The sequence below is a fragment of the Osmia bicornis genome, chromosome 13 (genome assembly GCF_907164935.1).
Source record: "Osmia bicornis bicornis chromosome 13, iOsmBic2.1, whole genome shotgun sequence".
Classification (NCBI taxonomy): Eukaryota; Metazoa; Arthropoda; class Insecta; order Hymenoptera; family Megachilidae; genus Osmia; species Osmia bicornis.
In genome coordinates this window covers 8843461-8865215 of record NC_060228.1, presented here as the reverse complement: position 1 = coordinate 8865215, position 21755 = coordinate 8843461, and the positions used below count along the sequence as shown (strand labels likewise).

The 21755-nt window shown below is 33.1% G+C and overlaps 7 protein-coding genes across 13 annotated transcripts in view; 3 read left to right on the top strand and 4 right to left on the bottom strand.

The window, feature by feature from the left end:
• Positions 1-100: 100 nt before the first annotated feature.
• LOC114873648 lies at positions 101-618 on the bottom strand. The gene has a single exon (XM_029182210.2). The coding sequence runs from the start codon at positions 343-345 to the stop codon at positions 109-111; it is 237 nt and encodes a 78-aa protein (XP_029038043.1). The 5' UTR covers positions 346-618; the 3' UTR covers positions 101-108.
• A 608-nt stretch (positions 619-1226) lies between these two features.
• LOC114873640 (very long-chain-fatty-acid--CoA ligase bubblegum) lies at positions 1227-9172 on the top strand. The gene is made up of 13 exons (XM_029182189.2): positions 1227-1488; positions 5616-5683; positions 5779-5833; positions 5901-6105; positions 6174-6308; positions 6389-6584; positions 6657-6758; positions 6844-6993; positions 7072-7547; positions 7659-7873; positions 7958-8109; positions 8188-8313; positions 8387-9172. Exons 2-13 carry the CDS (start codon positions 5621-5623, stop codon positions 8579-8581), a joined length of 2070 nt encoding a protein of 689 aa, XP_029038022.1. The 5' UTR covers positions 1227-1488; positions 5616-5620; the 3' UTR covers positions 8582-9172.
• Positions 9173-9738: 566 nt separating this feature from the next.
• Positions 9739-11354, bottom strand: LOC114873646 (alpha-endosulfine). Its single transcript, XM_029182207.2, has 3 exons — positions 11065-11354; positions 10735-10851; positions 9739-10626 (listed from the first exon to the last, which is right to left on the bottom strand). The coding sequence occupies exons 1-3, from the start codon at positions 11104-11106 to the stop codon at positions 10459-10461; spliced, it is 327 nt and encodes a 108-aa protein (XP_029038040.1). The 5' UTR covers positions 11107-11354; the 3' UTR covers positions 9739-10458.
• Positions 11312-12816, top strand: LOC114873645 (septation ring formation regulator EzrA-like). 3 transcript variants are annotated; one of them, XM_029182204.2, is made up of 3 exons: positions 11312-11404; positions 11645-11759; positions 11861-12816. In XM_029182204.2, the coding sequence occupies exons 2-3, from the start codon at positions 11742-11744 to the stop codon at positions 12626-12628; spliced, it is 786 nt and encodes a 261-aa protein (XP_029038037.1). In that variant the 5' UTR covers positions 11312-11404; positions 11645-11741; the 3' UTR covers positions 12629-12816. The 3 variants fall into 3 exon arrangements, with proteins under 3 accessions (XP_029038037.1, XP_029038039.1, XP_029038038.1); XM_029182206.2 differs by lacking the exon at positions 11312-11404 and adding an exon at positions 11412-11569; XM_029182205.2 differs by lacking the exon at positions 11312-11404 and having other exon boundaries at positions 11577-11759.
• LOC114873641 (proline-rich protein PRCC) lies at positions 12663-14307 on the bottom strand. The gene is made up of 3 exons (XM_029182190.2): positions 13817-14307; positions 13680-13736; positions 12663-13611 (listed from the first exon to the last, which is right to left on the bottom strand). Exons 1-3 carry the CDS (start codon positions 14174-14176, stop codon positions 12739-12741), a joined length of 1290 nt encoding a protein of 429 aa, XP_029038023.1. The 5' UTR covers positions 14177-14307; the 3' UTR covers positions 12663-12738.
• Positions 14308-14463: 156 nt separating this feature from the next.
• On the top strand, positions 14464-16582 carry LOC114873642 (hydroxylysine kinase). 3 transcript variants are annotated; one of them, XM_029182192.2, is made up of 3 exons: positions 14464-14649; positions 15170-15217; positions 15320-16582. In XM_029182192.2, exon 3 carries the CDS (start codon positions 15333-15335, stop codon positions 16413-16415), a length of 1083 nt encoding a protein of 360 aa, XP_029038025.1. In that variant the 5' UTR covers positions 14464-14649; positions 15170-15217; positions 15320-15332; the 3' UTR covers positions 16416-16582. The 3 variants fall into 3 exon arrangements, with proteins under 3 accessions (XP_029038025.1, XP_029038026.1, XP_029038027.1); XM_029182193.2 differs by lacking the exon at positions 14464-14649 and adding an exon at positions 14909-15000; XM_029182194.2 differs by lacking the exon at positions 14464-14649 and adding an exon at positions 14935-15015.
• A 365-nt stretch (positions 16583-16947) lies between these two features.
• The window catches only part of LOC114873639 (protein madd-4), a 138700-nt gene continuing 133892 nt past the window's right edge, over positions 16948-21755 (bottom strand). The window contains exons 18-24 of one of the 3 annotated variants that reach the window (XM_029182186.2): positions 21523-21686; positions 21085-21180; positions 19906-20902; positions 19757-19839; positions 19300-19683; positions 19074-19227; positions 16948-18984 (exon numbers count right to left, since the gene is read on the bottom strand). In XM_029182186.2, coding sequence (XP_029038019.2) covers positions 18884-18984; positions 19074-19227; positions 19300-19683; positions 19757-19839; positions 19906-20902; positions 21085-21180; positions 21523-21686 — 1979 coding nt within the window. In that variant the 3' untranslated portion in view covers positions 16948-18883. The remainder of the gene's footprint in view (positions 18985-19073; positions 19228-19299; positions 19684-19756; positions 19840-19905; positions 20903-21084; positions 21181-21522; positions 21687-21755) is intronic. The other 2 variants (XM_029182187.2, XM_029182188.2) reach the window with 2 other exon arrangements.

Here is a 21755-nt window from a genome sequence, read left to right as displayed (position 1 = left end):
GCTTCTTTCCTTTCGGCAGTATTTGTGCGTTAGCAATTGTATAACTGTAACGGTGTTCCTGACCGTCAACAGTAGATAGGTTAAGTTTTATAACATTTTATATCTTACTTAAAACTCGTTGTCATTTTGAGAATCACAACTAGTATTTCCTTCTTCCATAAATTTGTCGAACTCTCCGTTTGATTTATTCATTCGTTCCAAAAGTGATACTAATAATTTTTTGTTCAGTCTATCGGTTTGTGTAATTTCCCGCACAGTATGCTCACGGTTTGTTATCGGAGGACGTTCCGTTGTTCGTAATTTTTCTATGGCATCATTTGCATCTTTTATCGGTGTGCCTGGCATTTTGGATTATTGCTCGAAATATTACAACTCGAGACTCTTAAACGTGACTTTTATTTTGATAATTTTAAAAGCACCGACAATAACACGCAACAAAATTGTCTAACCTTAGTACTGAATCCAATGCGCATGTAGATATCTTAAAAAGTTCAAGTTTTATGCGCGCCACTCAACTTTAGTTAAAAATTTTTAATGAATATTTCGAAATAATCTACTATTGAAATCTGTATTATATATTTTTTTCAAGTTTAAAATAATAAGTATAAAGTTGTACGAATTTATAAATGTTACTATATAAATCTTAGTGAAATTCATTCTAAAAATATATTATAGATTTAATTATATTAATTGGTTGTAAGCAGTTTAGGATATAATAAGTATTTCCAAATTTGTGATAAATCACATAAAAAATATATAATGTATTATTTTTATATCATTTCTATTAGTTTATCAATTTACTCATAATAATATACCTACAAAAATATACTTTCAACTTCTAGAAAATAATTAGGACAATAATGAAAAAGTAATTTTGGTCAATTTTCTTTTTAAATAACTGGCGATATGTATATACATACATACAATATCCAGCATTGTATGTACATACACGTGATATGTTTTAAAAGAACGCTATAAATTTAAGAGGTTATGTTAGGAATAATTGAATTTTGGATGAAAATAAACTTTTAATTTAATAAAAGAAGCAATCTACGTATATCTTGTTATAAAAGCCTATTATTTACGTACTCCTATGTAGCAATTAACACGCTTATATTCAACAAAAGTATAATGTTACGTCTATATCTTTTTTGTTGAATTTCTTTAAGCAGTTTTTCAAATCGTTTTGAAAATGACGTTACCGATAAGTACAGTATTTTTATGTAGTGTAGATTTCGAATCCCCGCCACACGTGATAGTATTGTTACCGTTGCTTTCGTATACTATAACTCAATCGCATCAAACAGATCCCAAGTCTCGTCGGTTCAACGACAAGTCCGTGGGATAACGCGGTAAACTCAGCATATCGTCAGTATCGTAAGAACATTCGTACCAAACGGAGTTATCTGGTGAAGAAGTGATAGCTGTAACTTTTTAACTAATACACTCGTGAAGACATCATAGAATTGTCATTCAACAAACAATCAGGTACGTTTCAAATGACGCGATGATGTTCGTCGAAAACATTAAACTGTACGTTTTAATTCAAATTTCATTGGAACGACGATAAATATAAATTTTTACTAACTTAGATTCAAAACTTACTTTTAGAAAATGATTATTATCGAGAAATATTTAGATGTCTAAACATTTTATTCGAATGATTTCACTCACATGGATCAACTGTATCAAAGTGTTGTAAATATTGTAAGTTATCGAATATGGACAGACACTATGTTCTTATATTTAAAACATCAGTAATATAAATTAAAAACTGTATAACACAAGAAAAGTGTACTGATTTAAAAATACTGGGTAGAACCTACTAATGACGTGATGACCGGTAACGGGATGGAGGTTCCATTTCCATTTTCAGGTCTTCGCTGTTCATGTCTTATCGTTTTAAATATTATCAATTCTAAGGTATAATAATAAACTTAGATTTTGAAATGATGTAGAAATTTAAGAAAAAGTACAAAATCAAATGATATCATTCAACTATTTGGTTGTTTATCTTTAAAAATAATACTAGCCGTTGATTGGTGGATTTAGATGTTTCGAGTCGTATGTTCGTCTCGTCTGAGAGACGGACCAATCACGATCCACAACGTCAATGGAAAAACTCAATGATTCTACCTGACAGATACTACTGATGTATTTGTTGCAGATCACATACATCATGGTATAATGAGACGTTCGACACCTAAGGTTGTCAAACGAATTTCATGATTGTCACATGTTTTATCTCTTAATCCTCTCTAGTCTTTGTCATTTCACATAATTTTCTTACCAATGCAAATTTGTTATTATACATCATGAATTTTCTAATAATATAACATTCATAATAAATACCATTCTTATTCTAAACATTGTCAAAAACAATAACAACATTTAACTTGAATATCATTCCAATATTTGTCAGAATTAATTTATATCGTATATGATGCTCTAACCAAAAATAGTCAAACAGAGAACGAAAGTAAGAACGTAAGATTTTCTTCGATACGGAGCATCTTGTAAACGGGCCAAATAATTGTCTATACTGTACAGTTACGTTAGTACCTATATATAATTTAACTACCTCTAGATAGTTTGCGAAAAAAAAATTAAGTTTATTTTTTAATTGTACTCCCATAATATTTACATATCGTTTGTGGGATCCGGAAAAAGTCTACTTTCACGGCATTAACATAACAATGGCAATAATATGAAGTTTATAATACGTGAATAACTTCATATTATTATCATTTGTAATCGATTTTTTTTTAGTGAGAATACAAATATTCTCCAATTATTTCTTTATTTATAAACTTAAGACACAGAGTTTATAATAAGAGGCAAAAATTATACGGCTCTAACATTTCTTACCGACAGTGGTATCGTATCTTTTCTTCATTAATAAAATACAAGATGTCTTAACTGGGACCTAAAATTACTCGTTTATAGTATTCTGCGATAATAAGCTGACGTTGTTGCTCTCTTAATTTTATAAAATTAAATAAAAATCAACAGCAATTTTGCAACAAACAAAGACTTATTTTGTATAAAAGATAACAGATAATTTAATCCGTCTACAGATTAAAAGTATTGCAAAAGTTCTTAATGCCCCTCGCGTTTATAATAGCTTTTTCAATAATCTTATAAAGAAAATTATTCGAGCGCATAGACCCACTTTCCATCTTCAAATGAATCACTGACGTTTAACGGTACCATTCTGAACGGAACGCGGTGAAAGAAAATCACAATAGAAGAAAAATTCCGTCACAATGTTATCAATACCATCGCTTTTGTTTTTTCGCTGGAATTTTTAAACAGAATCGTAAAACACGTCCTTTCTGATCAATATTGGATTACCAAAGCATTGCTATAACTTATCCTCGGTTCCCTGAACATTAGATATGCAATATTATTTAATATTTCACCTTTAGTTCGGACAAAGTGCAGGCTAAATATCTAAAATATAAAGCTAACGTTAATTTTAATGGCAAATTATATTTGTCGCGTATTGCAATTACGTTTAATTAACATATTATTTAGACTTTTAATTAGTACCATCTTACTCTTAGGATAAATTAGATTGCACGTGTTTGCATATTGTTGATTTATAAGTATACCATGCAAAAAGGATGACGCATCCCACTAATGAATATCTATTATTTTATCATATTCCTGAACTTCATTCTCGAAAATTACCCTGCCAACATAGCAATCTATTTGAAGTTAATTGAATAGGAGAACGACAATTGTGGTATCATTTATGCGTCCCTGTGTGACCCATTGCATAACGCGAAAACATCAGTTGATGATTCTATCATGTATGTAAAATTTTAATGTCACCTCTACGATTGAGATACACTTTGGACATGATAAAAATAAAGTTATATAAGTTTCATATTTTCTTCTACTCTTATACGGTCGGAATTTTTATAGTATTTTTGCATGTTGCTCATTATGCGTGATACATGGAATTTGGATTTACTAAAAAAGGCCCTAATATTCATTTATATACCTAGAGCCTGCAAAGCTCTAGGATGCAACGCTGCATATTGAAAAAGAAGCAGCAGTTTACTTTTAGTATTATACCATGTAAGTAAACGTAAGTCGTTTCGCGAAATGAGTCAATAAAAGGTTTACGAATAATTTGCATTCGATTAAGAACCGTTTGTTTGAATCGCGACAGCACTTTTTCAACATAGAAGCATTCCACTACTTTTTTACGATATCAAAATCACATGGTACGTGGATTCGTTTTTATTAAAATTAAGCAACTTTCTAAAATGTTTTTATGTCATATTCTCTAATTTTTTTCCAATAGTCAAACGAAAGATTGTACGAAATATTTGTTTTAAGAATAATTATGAATCATATGATTCTAATTATTGCGGAAAGTTGGAATTAATGCTTATTGACTAAACGCATCATTGGATCATAATAATACTTTAAATCGTTTAAGATTTTTAATCACTGCCCTCTTATCGGTCCACGAAGGTCAACTAACGCACACATTATTCATTTCTTGCTTTACATTATGTTTGAAATTACGTTTACTTTACGTAATACATTATTCAAGTGTTATTAATATTCGTTAGTTGCAATTTTTTAGTAAAAAATTACCAAAAAAGAAAATAATCTAATGGTTTTTGTCTTGCGTAGCGAGAGAATCACCCTATAAAATAATTATTACCACGCGTTAACTTTCCAGGTTGAAGTTCATAGAAATTTTCATATGACGCTAGAATATTAGATGAATGTGACGTTGAATAATTCATTATAAACTCGAAGGTGAAGAAAAATGTCATTTAACAGCATTTGAGTCATATTAGCTTAATAGCTAAAATAAAAAGTCGTTTATTCGTGTTATGGTAAACGTTAGAGACGGACTAGGATTTCAATTTTAACCGGAAGATTAGTGACACGACGGGCTCTAATATTTTAATTAATTAGATCCTAAATCTCTATCGGCCCCCTGGCAATTTTCCCGAACCCTCGATGGCCAGTTCGCCTCTGATAAACATACGCAGGATGTTCTGTAGTACGTGATACCAACAAATTGTATTTGAAACTAACGATAAATCGAAAATATAATATAAAATTTGTTTTCAAACAAATTGGAATTGAGAATTTTTCATGTATGCCTGCAATTACCCCACTTCGATTATGGAATATATTAGAGTATACTAACCATGAATTAACTGAATTGTCCACGCGCAAGTATTATTCATGGTAATGATTTTAAATCATGAGAAAAGTACAATGATCTTTAACGTTCCTGGGCGACGAAAACATAGAGTGCAACTTTTTGCTATGAATACCATTGTCCGGTGTAGGTCGCCTTTGTGCCTATTTTAAACCCCCTACCATTCTTTTGAAGTCAATGAAACTAATTATAAAAGTACACATTTGTGTAATTATAAAGCCACTGATCTAAATATTCAAGCCGGATACATTATACGGTCATCATAATGGTCTCATAAAAATGAATTATTCTAAATATAATCAATCACAATGCCACCTCGTTTAAGTAATGAACACCTACACGCGGCGGCCCTGATTATCGTATTTAGATAGGCCATTATATTTGAAACAATTGCATTTATTTTATAATATTATTTCAGACAACATGACAGCGGTACAACCTGTCCAAACCAACGGAATAGTAAAAGGATTTACGGCGAACAATAAGGTACGTAAAATCAAATATTTATTTAATCATGTTCAGCATAACACGCAAAACACTTTTATATAGAATTTTAATTTCCTGTATTCTAAACATTCTAGGAATTAGTAGATGAAGGTGCATATTATGTAAAGTGTTCAGAAGCTGGTCTCGATGGTGAGGATTCGCAAAATTTTCATATTAATTGCATTTAAACAATTTCCTGAATTATTTAACATTATAGGACCCGACCAGGTTTTACCAGCAGATAACTTTTATGCTACCAATCCAGATGGACGCGTGAAAATTATATTAGAAAGAGGAGATGAAATTAGGGCACCACCCATATCAGTTCCTGGATATTTAACAAAATTAGCTAATGAGCATCCAAATCACGTTGCTCTTGTTGCGAGACCCGATACTAAACACAAAAAATCATACACCTATAGGTATGTATTCTGTGGATATAATATCGTAGCTTCATTAAGATACAATTTAATTCCTTTAATTTTTCCAGAGAATACGAAAATGAGGTAAGAACCGTGGCGAAAGCTTTCTTAAAATTGGGATTACAACGGTACCACGGTGTCGGTATTATAGGATTCAACAGTCCAGAATGGTTCATTTCGGACATTGCTGCCATATATGCAGGGTAAAAATTAATATATTTTAAAAAATGTACTCTCAAATTTGTATAAGAAAATCTAGTCATTAAAAACTATTTTTTTCCAGAGGATTTGCCGTCGGAATATACACTACAAATACTCCTGAAGCATGTCAACACTGTTTAGAAGATAGCAAAGCTAATATCGTAATTGTCGAAGATGCCAAACAGTTGGACAAAATATTGAAGATAAAAGACAATTTACCAAATTTGAAAACAATCATCATGTATGATGATATGCCAGAAGAAGAAGGTGTTCTCAGTGTGAGCAACTTTATACTTGACATCTACACAGATTTATTATTAGACCACATTTGATAATAATTCATCTTTTAGTGGGAAAATTTATTGAAAGTCGGTGAACAAGAATCCGAGGAAAAATTGAATGCAGTCTTAAAAACAATTGCAGTAAACGAATGTTGTACCTTGATTTATACGGTATTACGCATTTCTTATTTTATAACTGATTATAATTCTTTATAAAACAATAAGGACAAAAATTGAAGCTATGTTTTATTTACAGTCGGGTACAGTTGGAAAGCCAAAGGGTGTGATGTTAAGTCACGACAATCTTTTGCAGGATGCTAAACATATCATTGGCTTTTTGAAATTAGACAAAATAAAAGAGGACGTTCTGATTAGTTATCTACCACTATCTCATGTTGCAGCGCAAGTAAATATATCATAAATTTTTTTACAAATTTGTAAAATTATTAAATTTATATAACTATTTCTTTTCTAATGACTTCAGGTCGTCGACATATATGCTGGCATACTCTTAGTCAGCACAGTGTATTTTGCAAATAAAAATGCCCTTAAAGGTGGCTTACTTGAGACTCTACTTCTAGCACGACCTACACTTGTGTTAGGTGTACCTAGAGTATGGGAAAAAATTTATGAAAAAATGCAAATAGTTGCGCGTAGCAATGGATATGTTAAAACAATGATTGCCTCTTGGGCTAAATCGCATGCTCTTTACTATAATATGAATAGAGTTAGTGGTAATTCTACTAAGGGCTGGGGATACGTATTTGCCAGATGGCTGGTTTTGAGCAGAATAAGAGCAGCACTTGGTTTAGACAAATGTAAACTGTGTTTCTCTGCTGCCGCACCTTTATCTGTTGAAATACAAAAATATTTCTTGAGCTTAGACATACCTCTATTAGAAGCATATGGAATGTCTGAATGTAGTGGTGCGCATACTGCAAGTTTAAATGAGTCTTTCAGGTAAATATTCGGTTAATCTACCATCTGTTATTTTTGTATGCTTAATTACAAATAATGTTCGAAGATTGGCACAGCTGACAGTTGATATTTAACAACTCAATTATTATTTAGGCTAGGTAGTGTTGGTTTAACTTTATCTGGATTTCATACAAAACTAAATAATCCAGACAGTAGCGGTGAGGGAGAAATTTGTATGCGTGGTAGACATATATTTATGGGATATCTAAACGAGCCCGAGAAAACTAAAGAAACATTAGATGAAGATGGATGGTTGCATAGTGGCGATTTAGGTAAAATTGATTCAGACGCATTCGTATATGTGACAGGTAAATATCTTCTCGAATATGAATATGGATTCATCTACTTCATTCAATGCTGTTTTTTAAATAACGTGTATTATTTAAATGTAGGAAGGATGAAAGAGCTAATCATTACTGCTGGTGGGGAAAATATAGCACCGGTTCCTGTAGAACACTTAGTATTATCGGAGTTACCTACTTTAAGCTACGCTATTTTAATTGGAGACAAAAGAAAATACCTTACTATGTTGGTTACTCTAAAGGTAGAATACATTATGGATTTCCATATTAATTATGAATTACATACAATTGTATTTGTAACACTATATTTATGTTTATAGACTGAAGTAAATCTTAATACTGGCGAACCGAAAGATATATTCACAGAAGAGACTTTACGCTGGTTAAAATCTATTGGAAGCACAGCAAAAACTGTTTCAGATGTCATAACAACGCGAGATCCCCTGGTAAGTTTATTTATGAAAAATTTGGTGCAAAATAAATTTAAATACTAAATATTTACACATTAATTAATTTTAGGTGTATGGCGCAATTGATAAAGCAATTCAAAATGTAAATTCTAAAGTGATAAGTAATGCGCATAAAATACAGAAGTTCCAAATTTTGCCTCACGACTTGTCGATTCCTACTGGAGAATTAGGACCAACTTTCAAAATTAAAAGAAATATTGTTTATAAAATGTACGAAAATCTGATAGAAGATATGTACAAGTAAATATATACATAAAGGTAAAGAATATTTCAATAGCATCAGGAAAAAAATTATCGATTAACAATCGATATATGTGCGTCAAATGCCCTAATACTTAAAATAATGTGGTATCACATAATGAAAGAAACTTAAGGGAAAAGTATAATGAAATTTCATAACTATGTAAGTTTGTTATTTACATTATCTATATAAATAGCAATTTTCTAATTACTTTTAAAAAAAGTTCACTTTAAGTAGCACTAACTATATATCTAATGAAAAATTTTATTTTTCCATTATATTATAAGATGCATACAAGTTATTTTATAATGTTTGCGTGGAAATATGTATTGTATATAAAAATTTATATATTGAATATATATAGCATAATACAACTTTATAGAAGAAATTTGATATATCTTCTGATATAAAGTTTATTATAATAAAATTGTTCGTTATCAATACAAACATTTTTTGACAATAATATTTGCACTATCTGTTAATTGTTATTGAATCGACTATGCAATTAAAAAAAAACTGTTTAACTGATCAAAGTATAATTAGTGCCCTTGTAAGTAAAATATTATCACAATCAATAGTATAAGTATGAATGGTATGAATGAGAAATACGCGATGTTATAGTTTCTGAAATAATTACAGCATTTTCGCACATTGAAATTGAAAAAATATATATATATATATATAGTATTGTATATGAAGTGCACACAGTAGTAATGTACTGCTTACAATTACACATGACAATATTTGATACAATCAAAAACAGTACTTAAATAGTACTTAACCGGCATAATGAAATTAAAGTTGTATATAATTAATATATATTTACGAATGTTAAAGCCTATAAACTGCTCAGGTACTTGTTCAACTTGTTATGTGTGGATTATATTGCTAATAAATAAATGAAAATAATAAAAAACTGTCTTGGATTATTTTAAAATTATCAAAATGATATTGCTATTGTCATATTAATCTAAGCGTAGGTAAATGTATTGTCAAATGCATACTTTATTATTCATACAACAAAATAAATTTATTAATATTTTTATGAACTTTAACACATGTATGAAAAATAATTATTGACAGTTAATATGTAGAAACTTGTTTTCAAAATTTCGTTTTCATTGTCAAATGTAGTGGATAGGTAACTAAATAAATATTAATATGTTCAAATTGCAATATATTACTAATATAGTTTACAATAACCAAAACAACTGCTATATTTAAAATTGATTTATGCTACATACAGATTCTTATGACAATCTGATATCTTATAAGAAAATAGTCTTACTAAGCGCATCACAGCAACTTTGGAAATGCAGATCTGTATAATGTCTTATCCTGAAACTCTATTGCATATACAAGTGGTTATATTCATGTCATTCTCCTTTGTTATTAATTATATTTTTATCCTGTATTATCCCTAATTATTTAACTTTTATTATTTATCCTTATAATAAATTTTGAAATTCTACTTTCATGTTTGTGAATCTAAGGTGCAAATTTATTGCTGTTTCTAAAAAATAACTCAAATAACAAAACGATATATGTGTATCTTATTTAATACTAATATTCTCACTTTTAATAAACATAATATATTGTCACAAACTGTTGCAATTCTTTCAAGTGCTAAAAGTTTATAGAGTACAAATCTCAAGAAATGCTTCTATAGCACACAGTACACTATAAATTATATATATTATTGTGGTCTTGAGATTTCTGCACAAATGCATTGATCATTGGACAAGCATTAAAGAAACATTACGAAATTTGAATTTTTTAAAATAATACCATCCACAAAATAGAGATTGTTTAAAATTCAGATTGAATTATAACCACATTATATCACTGGAGTTTTAATACTTTAAGAATATTATGAAATTTTATGAAGTACTTGTATTAAATTTTTGTTGAATGATAGATGTTTTTCGTTGTGGTACAGTTTCAGGTGTAGGTATAGCATCACCTGTTGGCAAAACACCAGCTGGCTTTGGTTTTGCCGTATATTTTTGTTTTGCCATCTGATAATCCCCAGAATCAAAATATTTTTGCTGTAAATAGTTTATGGACAATATAGGAAATTTCCACTTATTTTTTGTATAATAATGTTTCAATATTAAAGATTAAGAAACCTAAACATTAGAAATTTGTATTTTTACCCCTTTAGCTAGCCTTTTCTGCAAAAAGGCAGAGTGCCCACTAATTGGACGTCCAGTATTTGGAAATTTTGCTCTCAATTTTGCTTCTTCTTGCTTCTCAATATCATTTGAAGACAACTGAAATAAAAGTTACTTTTCATTATTCAACAACAATTACATATACATGCAAATTTGATGTATATTTTTAGTTATGATAATTTTTCGGGTACTTAGTAGTATGCTTATAGATTAACATTGAAATTGGCAAGCAACTAAACATTAATATTTTTTTAACAATGAATTGATTAATCATAAAAATGAGATTTGAATATAAATTTAGTTCTATACTACCTCAACTGTTTCAGCCAGTTCATTTGCTTGATCGTCGCTCATTGTTGCTGCTTCTAACCACTTTCTTCGTTAATCGTATCTAGAGTTTAGTGAACACTATTTAAATACTTGTTTCGATATTAACCTGTACGAGTATACAGTGCGGTGGCACTGATACTTGTTGGTTTTAGTTATTTTCGAGTCAAATAAATTTATTCATTCAGAGTCTTGTAAAATTTATCGTTACGGAAAACAAATAACTGTCAATGAAAGCGTACTCAAACGACAGCAACACCGTTTCATACACGGTCATACGAGTCATATGTTTCCAGGCGGCCGTTACCGGAATCTGATCTTATAGGTGCGAATTTTCATGACGTATAGAGGCGATAAAAATTGAGTATTTAAATAACGATTTATGAATATATGCTACTGTCAACTTATGTAAACAAGCTATCATCAGATGTGCTAATACTGCAATGCACATGTGCATTTTTCTTTGATAAATATAGTTATTGAAAAAACTGTATCTGTCTTAACCTCTTGATGCTTATGTGAAAACGGATCCTAAATTTGCTAATTATTTATTTCAAAATTTCAGAAAGTTTCTTCGGACAAGTTTATGAAATAAAGAAGAATTTGAGAGGAACCTACACAGTTCATAATTGTCATAAGGAAACTGCATTTTTAAATTTAACATGGAAAATAACAGTGAAGTAAGCTCTGTTAATATTTATGAAATTTTATTTATATCTCAAAGCATTAAACTATTGAACATACTACATTACAATAATTCTAAATAAATTTGAACCAATAGGTGGAATCATTTTCACAGAATGATTCTGTATCAAGTATTGCTTCAAATGCCAGGTATAGGGAAGATGCTATTCTGTTAGAGCAGCAATCATTACTTCAACTTTTGCAAAAGGCAATATCAGAAACGAATGAAGAACATATCGCATTTGGAAAAGAAATTTCACCCTTATTGAATAAATTAAGTTTGGAACCACAATTTCTACCTAATGATATTAAAGAAGGATTGCAAAAAGTAGCTTTAATTATGAGGTCTGAAAAGCTGGCTGATTTCAATGATGCTACACTGAATATAGTAAAGGAAAGGGAGAAAATAGAAGAAAAGAAAAGGCAACATGAAGAAAAGCAATTATCATTATCATATGATGATATTTTCAGAAAACATACTATATTTTCAAAAAAATTGAATAATTTACAAGAAGCTGTAAATTCTCTTGAGAGTTTTATTGAAGATGCTCAAAAAGAACACGATGATAATTACTGTAATCGTGTTTCATTATCTACAAAGTTGCAAGAATACCAACAAACTACAGAGAAATTGGAAACTGATTTATTGGATATGCAAATTGAAGATGTTTACCCACAAAAGATATTAAATAAATATAATAGGTATTTGGAAATGTCAGGAGAATTAGCAGAACTTAATCAGTGTCTTAATCAGTATGGTGATTTGCCACCAAATTTACTTCAAGCTAAAGCTTTGCTTGAAGTTAAACAGAAGGAATACGAAACCTTGGAGAATACATTTCTGGACAAAACAAGTTATTCTTAAGTTATAGTTAAAATTATAATAATAATTACAGTTATGTGTTGTTACTTTTTCATTTTCATACAAAAATAAAGATAGAATATTATGTATCTGTTATTGTACACGTTCATTATTTAAAACCCATATTTCGATTGTGTTTGTTTTCTTGTCAACCTATTCTGTGCCCACTGATTCTTTAATTCCATTTCCATTGCTTTAGCTTGATGAGCCAAATATGTTATTTGGTGTTTCTTTTTAGACTGAGAATTAACCCCACCCTGCATAGAAACTGGTCTTTGTACAGGCTCTTCTGTTAATGCTTTTACTAGCCATTCTCTTTCATCTGGTTTTATATCTTCTCCATTTATTTCAATAATATTTACGTCTTTAATTTCTTTCGGTTTTCGTTTTACTCCTCTTCTCCCACAAAGATATTCAATAGCTTTATCATCAAAGGCCACATTACCTTCGGTATCAATGTTATATTCTTGTTCAGGCACGGGCAATTTCGGGCCCACTTCTGCCTTATTTTTAAGTAATATTTCTTCCCTTGGTAAGCTTAAAATATCATACTCTACAGAAGCTAATGTTTTCTGATTATCTTGACTACAGGCTTCTTCTGAATCTTGTATCATTTCTGAATCAATCTTACTTGATTCTGGTTTTAAATCTGCAATACTTTCAAAAGATTCTGATACATCAGGATTAGATACAATTTCAGTTGCTGACAAAGCAAAGAAATCAGTAACAGTACTGCTTTTACTATTTACAACTGCATCATCTTCATCTTCATCAGAACTTATATCCATAGAAACTCTTGTTGTTGTTGCTGTTGTTTTTGATACTTTATTTGTATGTGAATCATCTTTTATCTTCTTATTGGTTTGAACTTTTTCCTGACTTATTTTTGCAGCTGTTTTACTGACAGTAGTCGGTACTAATTTATTAGTATTTTTCACTTCAGCTCCTTTTGGTGGTGGTAGTAAGGCAAAAAGTTTGGTACCTTTCTAAAATTATACATAAAAGTTGATTTTATTAAGTGTAGTACACAAGGTGGAGTTACTGGCACACTTACATTTGATGGTTTAATTCTGTTAGACTTTGTTTCATTTTCCTCATCAACATCTTGAAACTATAATTTATAAGATAAATTAATATTAAAAGTATATGAAAAGTTCATATTGAAAGAAGAAGTGTGATAATTATTCTTACATCAGATAGGGAAGGTACTGTTATTTTAACTGGTACACGATCTTTCTTCATTGGCTTCTCAGGTTTTAATTCAATTTCTTTTTTCAAAGGAATATCATCTTCTTCTATAATATCTTCAGTTTCACTGATTATGCTTTTAGGTTTAGGTAACTTATCAAAGTGAATCTTTTCTAATGAGCCTGTGTTAACATTATTTTCATCAACTTTTTCGGAGTGTTTTGGAACAGGTAAGCATAATTTGTCAGTTGTTTTTTGGGTGGTTACAATTTCGGCCAAAACTTTGTTCTTATCCCCAGTACCAGAGTTATTTTCTTCCTCATCTGAATTTTCATCGCTACTGCCATATGCAACCAGACTCATTTTTAAAAAGTATAGTAAACTTTATTGAAATTAAACACCGTCTCGAGTAAAATACGCGTTATAATTACATATAACCTCTACCTGAAGCAAATTGACAAGTGCTCAGCAGTGGTGTGCGTACTTACAGTGACTGCAGATACAGAAGGACGAGTTACCGACCAATTATTCGAAACTAGGGAACACCAGCGCCATCTATCAAAAATCAGTGGAAACTGCTTACCGACTTACCATTGGAAAGTCGGTAAATTGTCGACTAGTTTGCGATGACTTCCGATAGGGAGCGCTAGCGTTCACCGGTATCGTCGATAACTCGTCGAGTAGTTTGAGCCATTTTTGTATAGATGGCGCTGCTGTCGAAGACAGGAGTACACCCTCCTACCTGTTCGACGTCCGAAGACAGACTGACGAGTTTCAGCGCGAAGCAGCTAATTTATAAGTCGAATTTCCGCTTCATCGCCGCGCATGCGTACAAGGTAACTAAAAGGACTATAATTTTCAAATATACACGCGCGAAAATTTTACGCCTGCTCAGGCATTCGTAAAAATAATGTTTTTCCGATACGCTTCACGCGACTAATAAATTAGGTAGTAACTAATTTAATTAACAAAGGTTCACTGCTTCGATGAATGATTTTAAGAATAAACCTCTTCTTATTGTTAGATGTTCTTATCATTGTGATAAGAAATGGATTATTGTCTCACACTATCAGCACATGTATACAAAAAGACATATCAGAACACTGTACTCTATTTCCAGCAGCATAAATATCAATTACTTTACATTCGCGCCCTACAGTGGAACTGATTGAGCATCAACTATATTTGTTACGTATATGACCGTACAGTTCACTTCTTAAACTGTTTCATTCGTGTATGCTTCGTGTAGCGTTCTTTCGAAACAACTAAATTATACATTTATAAAATCTTACTGTTTCATAGATTTTATTTCTTTGTATTTTACACGCGTGAAAAATATTTATTTATTCTTTTCAGATAAATTTAATCCAGTGTTTGTGATTTTAAACAAAGGTACCTACTCAGGTAAGGAGAAGCGGGAGATTTCATATACAATATACAATATTCTAACTTCGATATTAAAAGTTTCTTCATCTAACTGATGATTTGAATTTAAAACGTTTTTAGCAATAAACCGGAAATGGAGGACAAAGATGCGCTACTGATACCGGGTCAACTGATTCGGCCTCCAACTAGCAAACAAATAGCATCTGATCTTTTGGAACAGCATTACGGGTTAAAGGCATTAAATGTAACCGAGTTGAATGCGTATGACGATAGAAACTATCACGTAATTTGTCAGGAGTCTCACAGGAATCCCCATATAAACGCTATCAGCACGCACGGTTACGTTCTGAAGATCGTCAACTCTTTGGACTCACAGAAAGGTCACGTGATAGAGGCACAGACTGAGATGTTGATCTACCTGAATCAGCAAAATATTCATTGTCCTTTACCAATTAAAAATCTGAACGGTTCTTACTATTCCCTGGTAAAGCTGAACGTTGATGGTTGCAGAGATAGTTACGCCATCAGATTACTCATCTATAGACCTGGTGAACTGTTACATCGGGTGCCGATTACCAGCGAATTGCTTCGAAACGTTGGTAGTTTTATAGCCAGGTTGGACAACGTTCTGATGGGCTTCTCCCATCCTGCCTACAATGACCATAAGACGTTGTGGATGTTGAACTCGGTACCAAAACTGCGACAGTTCACTTACGCTCTGAAAGATACATTTGAAAGCGACTTGGCGCACCAGGTGATATCTGCTTTCGAGAAAGACATTCTCCAGGTGACTTCGCAACTCGAACAGGGAATAATACACGGCGACCTGAACGAGCAGAACGTCGTGATGAGTTCGAATGGCAAAGAGATAGCTGCAGTGATCGATTTCGGGGATTCCCATCGGACTTGTTTGATCTTCGAGCTAGCTATTACCTTGTGTTACATGATTTTGCAGGCTGGCGATGTGGCGATGGGTAAACACGTCGTGGAAGGATATCAGGATGTTAGGAAGCTGACGGATCTAGAGAAGAAGATCTTGAAGACCACTGTGTGCGCTAGAATCTGTCAAAGTTTAGTCATGGGTGCTTACTCTCACCTTCACGATCCGCAGAACGAGTACTTGCTCGTCACCCAGAAATCGGGATGGTCTTTGCTGAAGAAATTGTGGCCACTCAGTCAGGATCAGGTACTTCAAGATTGGGGATTGATGGACTGAAGGAAATGCGTAGAAAATTGCGGAAATTGCAGAAAACTGTTGAATTTCTGTAGGACGTTCATTATTTTCTATGTCAATTATTATCAGTGCACTTTAATCCGCAACAACCTAATTATTTTAATATCTACTGTCAATTAATTGCGAAATAAACGTAAATCGTAGATGAATTGTCTGTACCTTCCGTAGAGTATCTGAAACAAATGAATCGAGGTATTGTGCAGTGATATATCCTCTGGTTTTATTCGTATTTTTAGGCAGTTACATATTTACATAGATATAATGAACAATAATGCTCTTCGTATAATAGTATGGAGTCACTTTACATAGCTAGATCGTGGTATATACAAAAATGCAGGTATCAGAAATCAATTGGCGGTAAATGTGTAACTGGTAGACAACAATAAAGAAATGTATATTAATTGGATCGAACAACAATCATCGTGGACTTAAATGTTAACCAAATTACTTATAATATATAGAATTTTTTTTTTTTACAAATATTACCGCGAGACGATACACTTCGATTCTGCATAATACCTGCGTTTAAGGTGGTGAAAGTCATTGTTTTTTATCCGCGTGTGCTTTCATATAACTTATGTAGCTTGTAATATATATATATATATATACCTTTTTTCTCGATTTCAATAATATACTAATTTATTTATATCTCATTTTCATTCACGTCAGTTCGTTTTTGGCAAACTGTCTAGCTGTGTTGAGGCAAATTCGTTGATAGCGAAAATCTGTTCACAGTACCGTAGAGAACCTATTTGAAATAAATGAAAATATTAATATTTTATGTACGAAACCGATCATATTTTCTGAAAATATTTTTAGAGTGAAATTACCGATAGTTTTACGGATCAGATTAATTGGTTACAAGTTTAAATACCAATCAGAGGCACAACAAATGAATTTCTTCAACCGTCTCGATTAACAATGGCAACGTCGTGTTAACGAATTTTCGCCAGAGGTTATTAACAAAATAGTATATTACAATACTTATATACTTTATTGCTTAGAATCTATTGGCTTACGTTCGCCCGACGAGGCGCTTATAGGCGCATAATAATTCATTTATAACTTACGTGTTGTTAGTAACTTTTATACTTTTATCATTTGTTAACTAAACATCGTTTCATTAATAATTTATTATATCGCATATCGTCGAACTTAAAGAGAGGTAACACGTCGCAATAAATACAAATATACTTCCTGTAAGGAATGTTTGTAAAGACTCTTTGGGACGTAACGAACAGAAAAGGCAGAGAGTCCGATGAGAACGATGAAAAAGAAATTAATACGGTATTTCAGTCTTAGCAAGATAAATGATTTCACGCATCTTTTCGAAAATCAATCGAGAGAGATCGATCGTATTGTGTGGTTTACAAGGAATACACGTAAAAAAATAAAGCCTCGAGAAAAATGAATTTTTGTGCCGCCTGTTAACAGCGCAATCAACATATACCGTTCTGTTCATTTCTTTCTCTCTATTCGTAACATTTTCCATCTAAAATTTGAACAGCTTTAATGCTCGTCTTTCGATACACCAACGTTTATATACGTCGCGTGATTCCTTTGAGGATACCATTATACATATAATTGAGTTATTGCAGATCAAATGGACGATATTTATATTAAATAATACCACCGGGAACTGTCCTGAATAAAATTTATATAAGTAATTTAAAATAATACCTCAATTCGGCTCTGATGCATATGTACTGTGCAGAGATCCTAAGTTTCTCGCCCTCGGACGACGGATATTTTTATTTTCTAAATTTTACACTCGACTTTTAACAATTTTTCTTTCAATATGTAAAGTCCTTTCATTACAAGCATGGGTCATTGATGTATCAGTCCAATTGTAAGATACTTTTCTGTCCTAAAAATACACTTGAAAATCATTTATTTGATATGCAACAACCAAATATCATTTTTCTATTATTTCATTCCCATTGAACTTCAACAATATAATTTCTCAACTTTTTGGACGAATGCCGGAATATTCCTTCGTTCTCTCCCCTAGGGTGTGAGCGTGCGCAATTAGGAGTCGTGCCAAACTACACTTTTACACACGTTTGAAAATTATAGCTTTAATTAGCACACAATTAGGAATCGGATTTTTTACCGGGTCAAGAAGAACCCGTACTCGGATGCGAACACTGTTCGAGGGTGACAGGATTCGGGGAACAATTACCAACGGAAGTAACTTGGTCGACATTGTTTCTTCAATACTTTTTTACATCATTTTGTAACAGAGGGCATTTGGATGCAACGAACGTGTTCGACGTTCCATTCCATCTTCCTCTTTATTTGCTGTTATATCCTATAAAGAAACAAGCGTATCAGTGAGCATTTCACGAAGATAACATTGCGAAGATAACCTTCTCTGTCGTCGCCATTTCATCGAATTTCTACCTAATTTTTTCCTTTTATCAACAATTTCTATGAATTTCTCCTAGCGTCTAGTGACACGACTGACAGCATTGTTTTTGATAAAGAGGTACCCTGCACATGTTCATCGTCTTTACTCTGCTGCACAATTTCGAGTGGTCCTTACAGTCGTCTGGAAGAACAGCGATTTTTCAGCAGCATGGTTCTAAAATTTCAACGTCTATACACTTACTATGATTCTCCGTTTAGAAGAAGTCTTACCAGGCGTTTGAGGACACGGAGGACCCCTGCACGTTTTCATCACCGGAGGTCGTGGAATATCCCTGCACGCGTTTCCGGCTGGTTTCTTCGTTCCATACCAGACACACTGCAAGATCCTGTATTTAATGCCATCTTCCTCGCAGGCTGCAGTGCACTTTAAAAATGATTTCACTTAAACATAACAGTGTCCCATTAGCTTTTCACGAAATCTTGTGTTAAAACTTACCTCGGACCATTCACCCACCCTCCAAACACCTTTACAAGCATCATTGTAACATTCCTGTCTCTGCAATGGTCGAGTTGTATCGTCGCATTTATTGGGATCGAGCAAGGTGACGTTACGTTGCCCTTTTCCTGTTTCCTCGATCAGACAGGTAACGTCGCGTCTTTGCATCGCTGTTTTCCAGTTAAAGCACCTGGACGTTTCGCAAGGGGTCCATTCACTCGTGTGCCATTGAGGACATTTACCAAATCCGCAGGGTCTCACTTTCTGAGGCACCGGATGTCCAGCGTCTATGCACAATGTAGCTCCTATTACGGTTCTTGGAGGTGTCCTGGTCGTATTTCCTACTGGTTTCGCTGCACGCACTGTACACTGTGCTCCTCTCATCTTAAACAATTTTTTTTTAAAACATCAATAACATTTTGATAAATATCAACTTATTAATCTTCGAGTGTATTACCTGAAATCCGCTACCTCCGCAAGTCTGAGAGCACTTTGACCAGTCAGTCGTGACCCATTCAAAAACCAGATTCTCCGTAGTGTCTGAACATTGTAAATAAATTTATAAGATCAATAATAATTTTCTTATATTATAAATGAAATCGTTACCTAAAATAGTAAGAGACGCAATTGTAGAATCAATAGTGACATTGGTGATACCAATCGTGGTGTTCACGAGATCCAATGACTTTGTTTTATTCGTGTCATCGTTGTTTGAGCGTTCTTGAAAATCAGTACGTTCTTTGGACGAATTGTTTCGATCTTCCTGATCCTGCGACAGATTCCTTATGTTCTTCTCCATCTCCGCGAATCCTCGATCCTCCGTCATAGCTAAATCAATGAGATCTTCTTCTAGGTCTCTAGTGGTCGTTGTACCATCGTCAACCGTGTCATTTTCAACGTAGACATTTTGTTTCTTCATCTCATCTTCGAACATTTTCTCGTATTCCTTCGTTCTATTCAAAATCTCTTTCTCCTCTTCACTGTCCTCCTTTGAACCAACCTCTACATCCTTGAGCGACATTGTTGAAGAAACATCCTCATAGCTCCTTCGATCGTTGTTTCTGTCATAAGATTCGGCAGAATTTTCTTTAGATTTTTCAATCTCCTGTTTGGTACTGGATTCAGGAATATAATAAACCTCTAAGCCAATATTTTCTGAAGTAGTCGCTTCCTTATTTTGATCGTTAACCGTGGAACTCCTACGATTCTTGATTTCAGAAGTATCATGCCACTGTCTTTTAACATTCTTCAGGGATTCCTCCACGTAATCGATGTTAGACTTCATAGACGTCACTGAATTCTCTTTACTTGTAACAGGAGTGATCTTCGCTCGTTCGTTATGTTGCAGTCCAAACATGGACTCCTCTAAATCGTAAGGATCAACATCGATGAATATCCTCTCTTCGTCGGGTCCGAACGTTTCATCAGGAATGACGGTGTTACGATGCAAGCTGTCTATGCTTTCTTCTACGTTCTGGTACCTGAAACTGGAATCCTTGTCGGGTGTGGTGCGTTTTGTCGCAGCTGTTTCCTCGATGAAGGACACCGGGGCTATCCTGTGGGATCTTCCCACAGAGCTGTCGCTCTGGAAAGGCCAGTATTCCTGAAAAAAATAAATTAAAATAAGGATGAGTCTACATCTTCGTTTCAATCCCTTCACCTTTAGGTGACGTTGGGAGAGCTTAAGGTCAAATACAAATGGAAACATTTTCATCTTAAATAAAGAAAGGATTAGTATAGCTTCGTCAGGAACAAATGATTTGATCATCGTTTAGATCGTCTCACCTTCAAAGTGGATATAAAATAGGACAAGTGCGGTACGAGAGTAGAGGCACCTGAACTCGACGGTGCAGTAGATTCCACGGATTCGTGATACCCTGGCTGATAATTCAAATATCCATCACCAAAAAAGTTAGTCCACAGATAGGAAGCAAGAAAGTAAAGAATCATAGACGAGAGATTAGTTCGTGCATACAGGCTCACAGATAAAACGTTTGCTGCCAATTACGCGATATTAACCTGAAGTTGAATGTATCATTTTTAAACGAAGGAGAACAATGTAAAAATTGAGGATGTCTCTATGGTCCGTCGTCCGAGGGTTAAACGTTGAGACACTGATTCGCTTCTGTAGCTCGGCAGCAAACGTGTTAAAGTATGCTTGTTAATTTAGACGAGAAGATTGCAAAGAGTATACAATTTAAATTCCTTATCTGATGGTTTTACCTGATTAAGCGAAGTGACTTCCTTGTGTATCATCGTGGAATCTGGTGTAGGGTTGATCTTCTGTTTCTTTTGATGCGGTTTCCTTGTCGGTTGGCTAGGGAATGCTCGTTCGTGACTCAGATCTTCGCTATCGATGGGAACAAATCGGTTCCCGTAAGCGGCTGCTAGAACACCGATTTAGTATTATAATTATTCTGTCACAATTATGATTTATGATGGGTTTGATCTTCTAC

Bases quoted from the DNA above. Each gene is read 5' to 3' on its own strand.
- LOC114873648 (XM_029182210.2), bottom strand. From the start codon at position 345: ATGCCAGGCACACCGATAAAAGATGCAAATGATGCCATAGAAAAATTA.
- LOC114873640 (XM_029182189.2), top strand. From the start codon at position 5,621: ATGACAGCGGTACAACCTGTCCAAACCAACGGAATAGTAAAAGGATTT. The intron at 5,684-5,778 runs GTACGTAAAATC...TAAACATTCTAG, and splicing joins GATTTACGGCGAACAATAAG to GAATTAGTAGATGAAGGTGC. The intron at 5,834-5,900 runs GTGAGGATTCGC...TTAACATTATAG, and splicing joins TTCAGAAGCTGGTCTCGATG to GACCCGACCAGGTTTTACCA.
- LOC114873646 (XM_029182207.2), bottom strand. From the start codon at position 11,106: ATGAGCGACGATCAAGCAAATGAACTGGCTGAAACAGTTGAG. The intron at 10,852-11,064 runs GTAGTATAGAAC...CTTTTATTTCAG, and splicing joins AACTGGCTGAAACAGTTGAG to TTGTCTTCAAATGATATTGA. The intron at 10,627-10,734 runs GTAAAAATACAA...AACTATTTACAG, and splicing joins AGAAAAGGCTAGCTAAAGGG to CAAAAATATTTTGATTCTGG.
- LOC114873641 (XM_029182190.2), bottom strand. From the start codon at position 14,176: ATGAGTCTGGTTGCATATGGCAGTAGCGATGAAAATTCAGATGAGGAA. The intron at 13,737-13,816 runs GTAAGAATAATT...TATAAATTATAG, and splicing joins CAGTACCTTCCCTATCTGAT to TTTCAAGATGTTGATGAGGA. The intron at 13,612-13,679 runs GTAAGTGTGCCA...GTATAATTTTAG, and splicing joins ACAGAATTAAACCATCAAAT to AAAGGTACCAAACTTTTTGC.
- LOC114873642 (XM_029182192.2), top strand. From the start codon at position 15,333: ATGGAGGACAAAGATGCGCTACTGATACCGGGTCAACTGATTCGGCCT.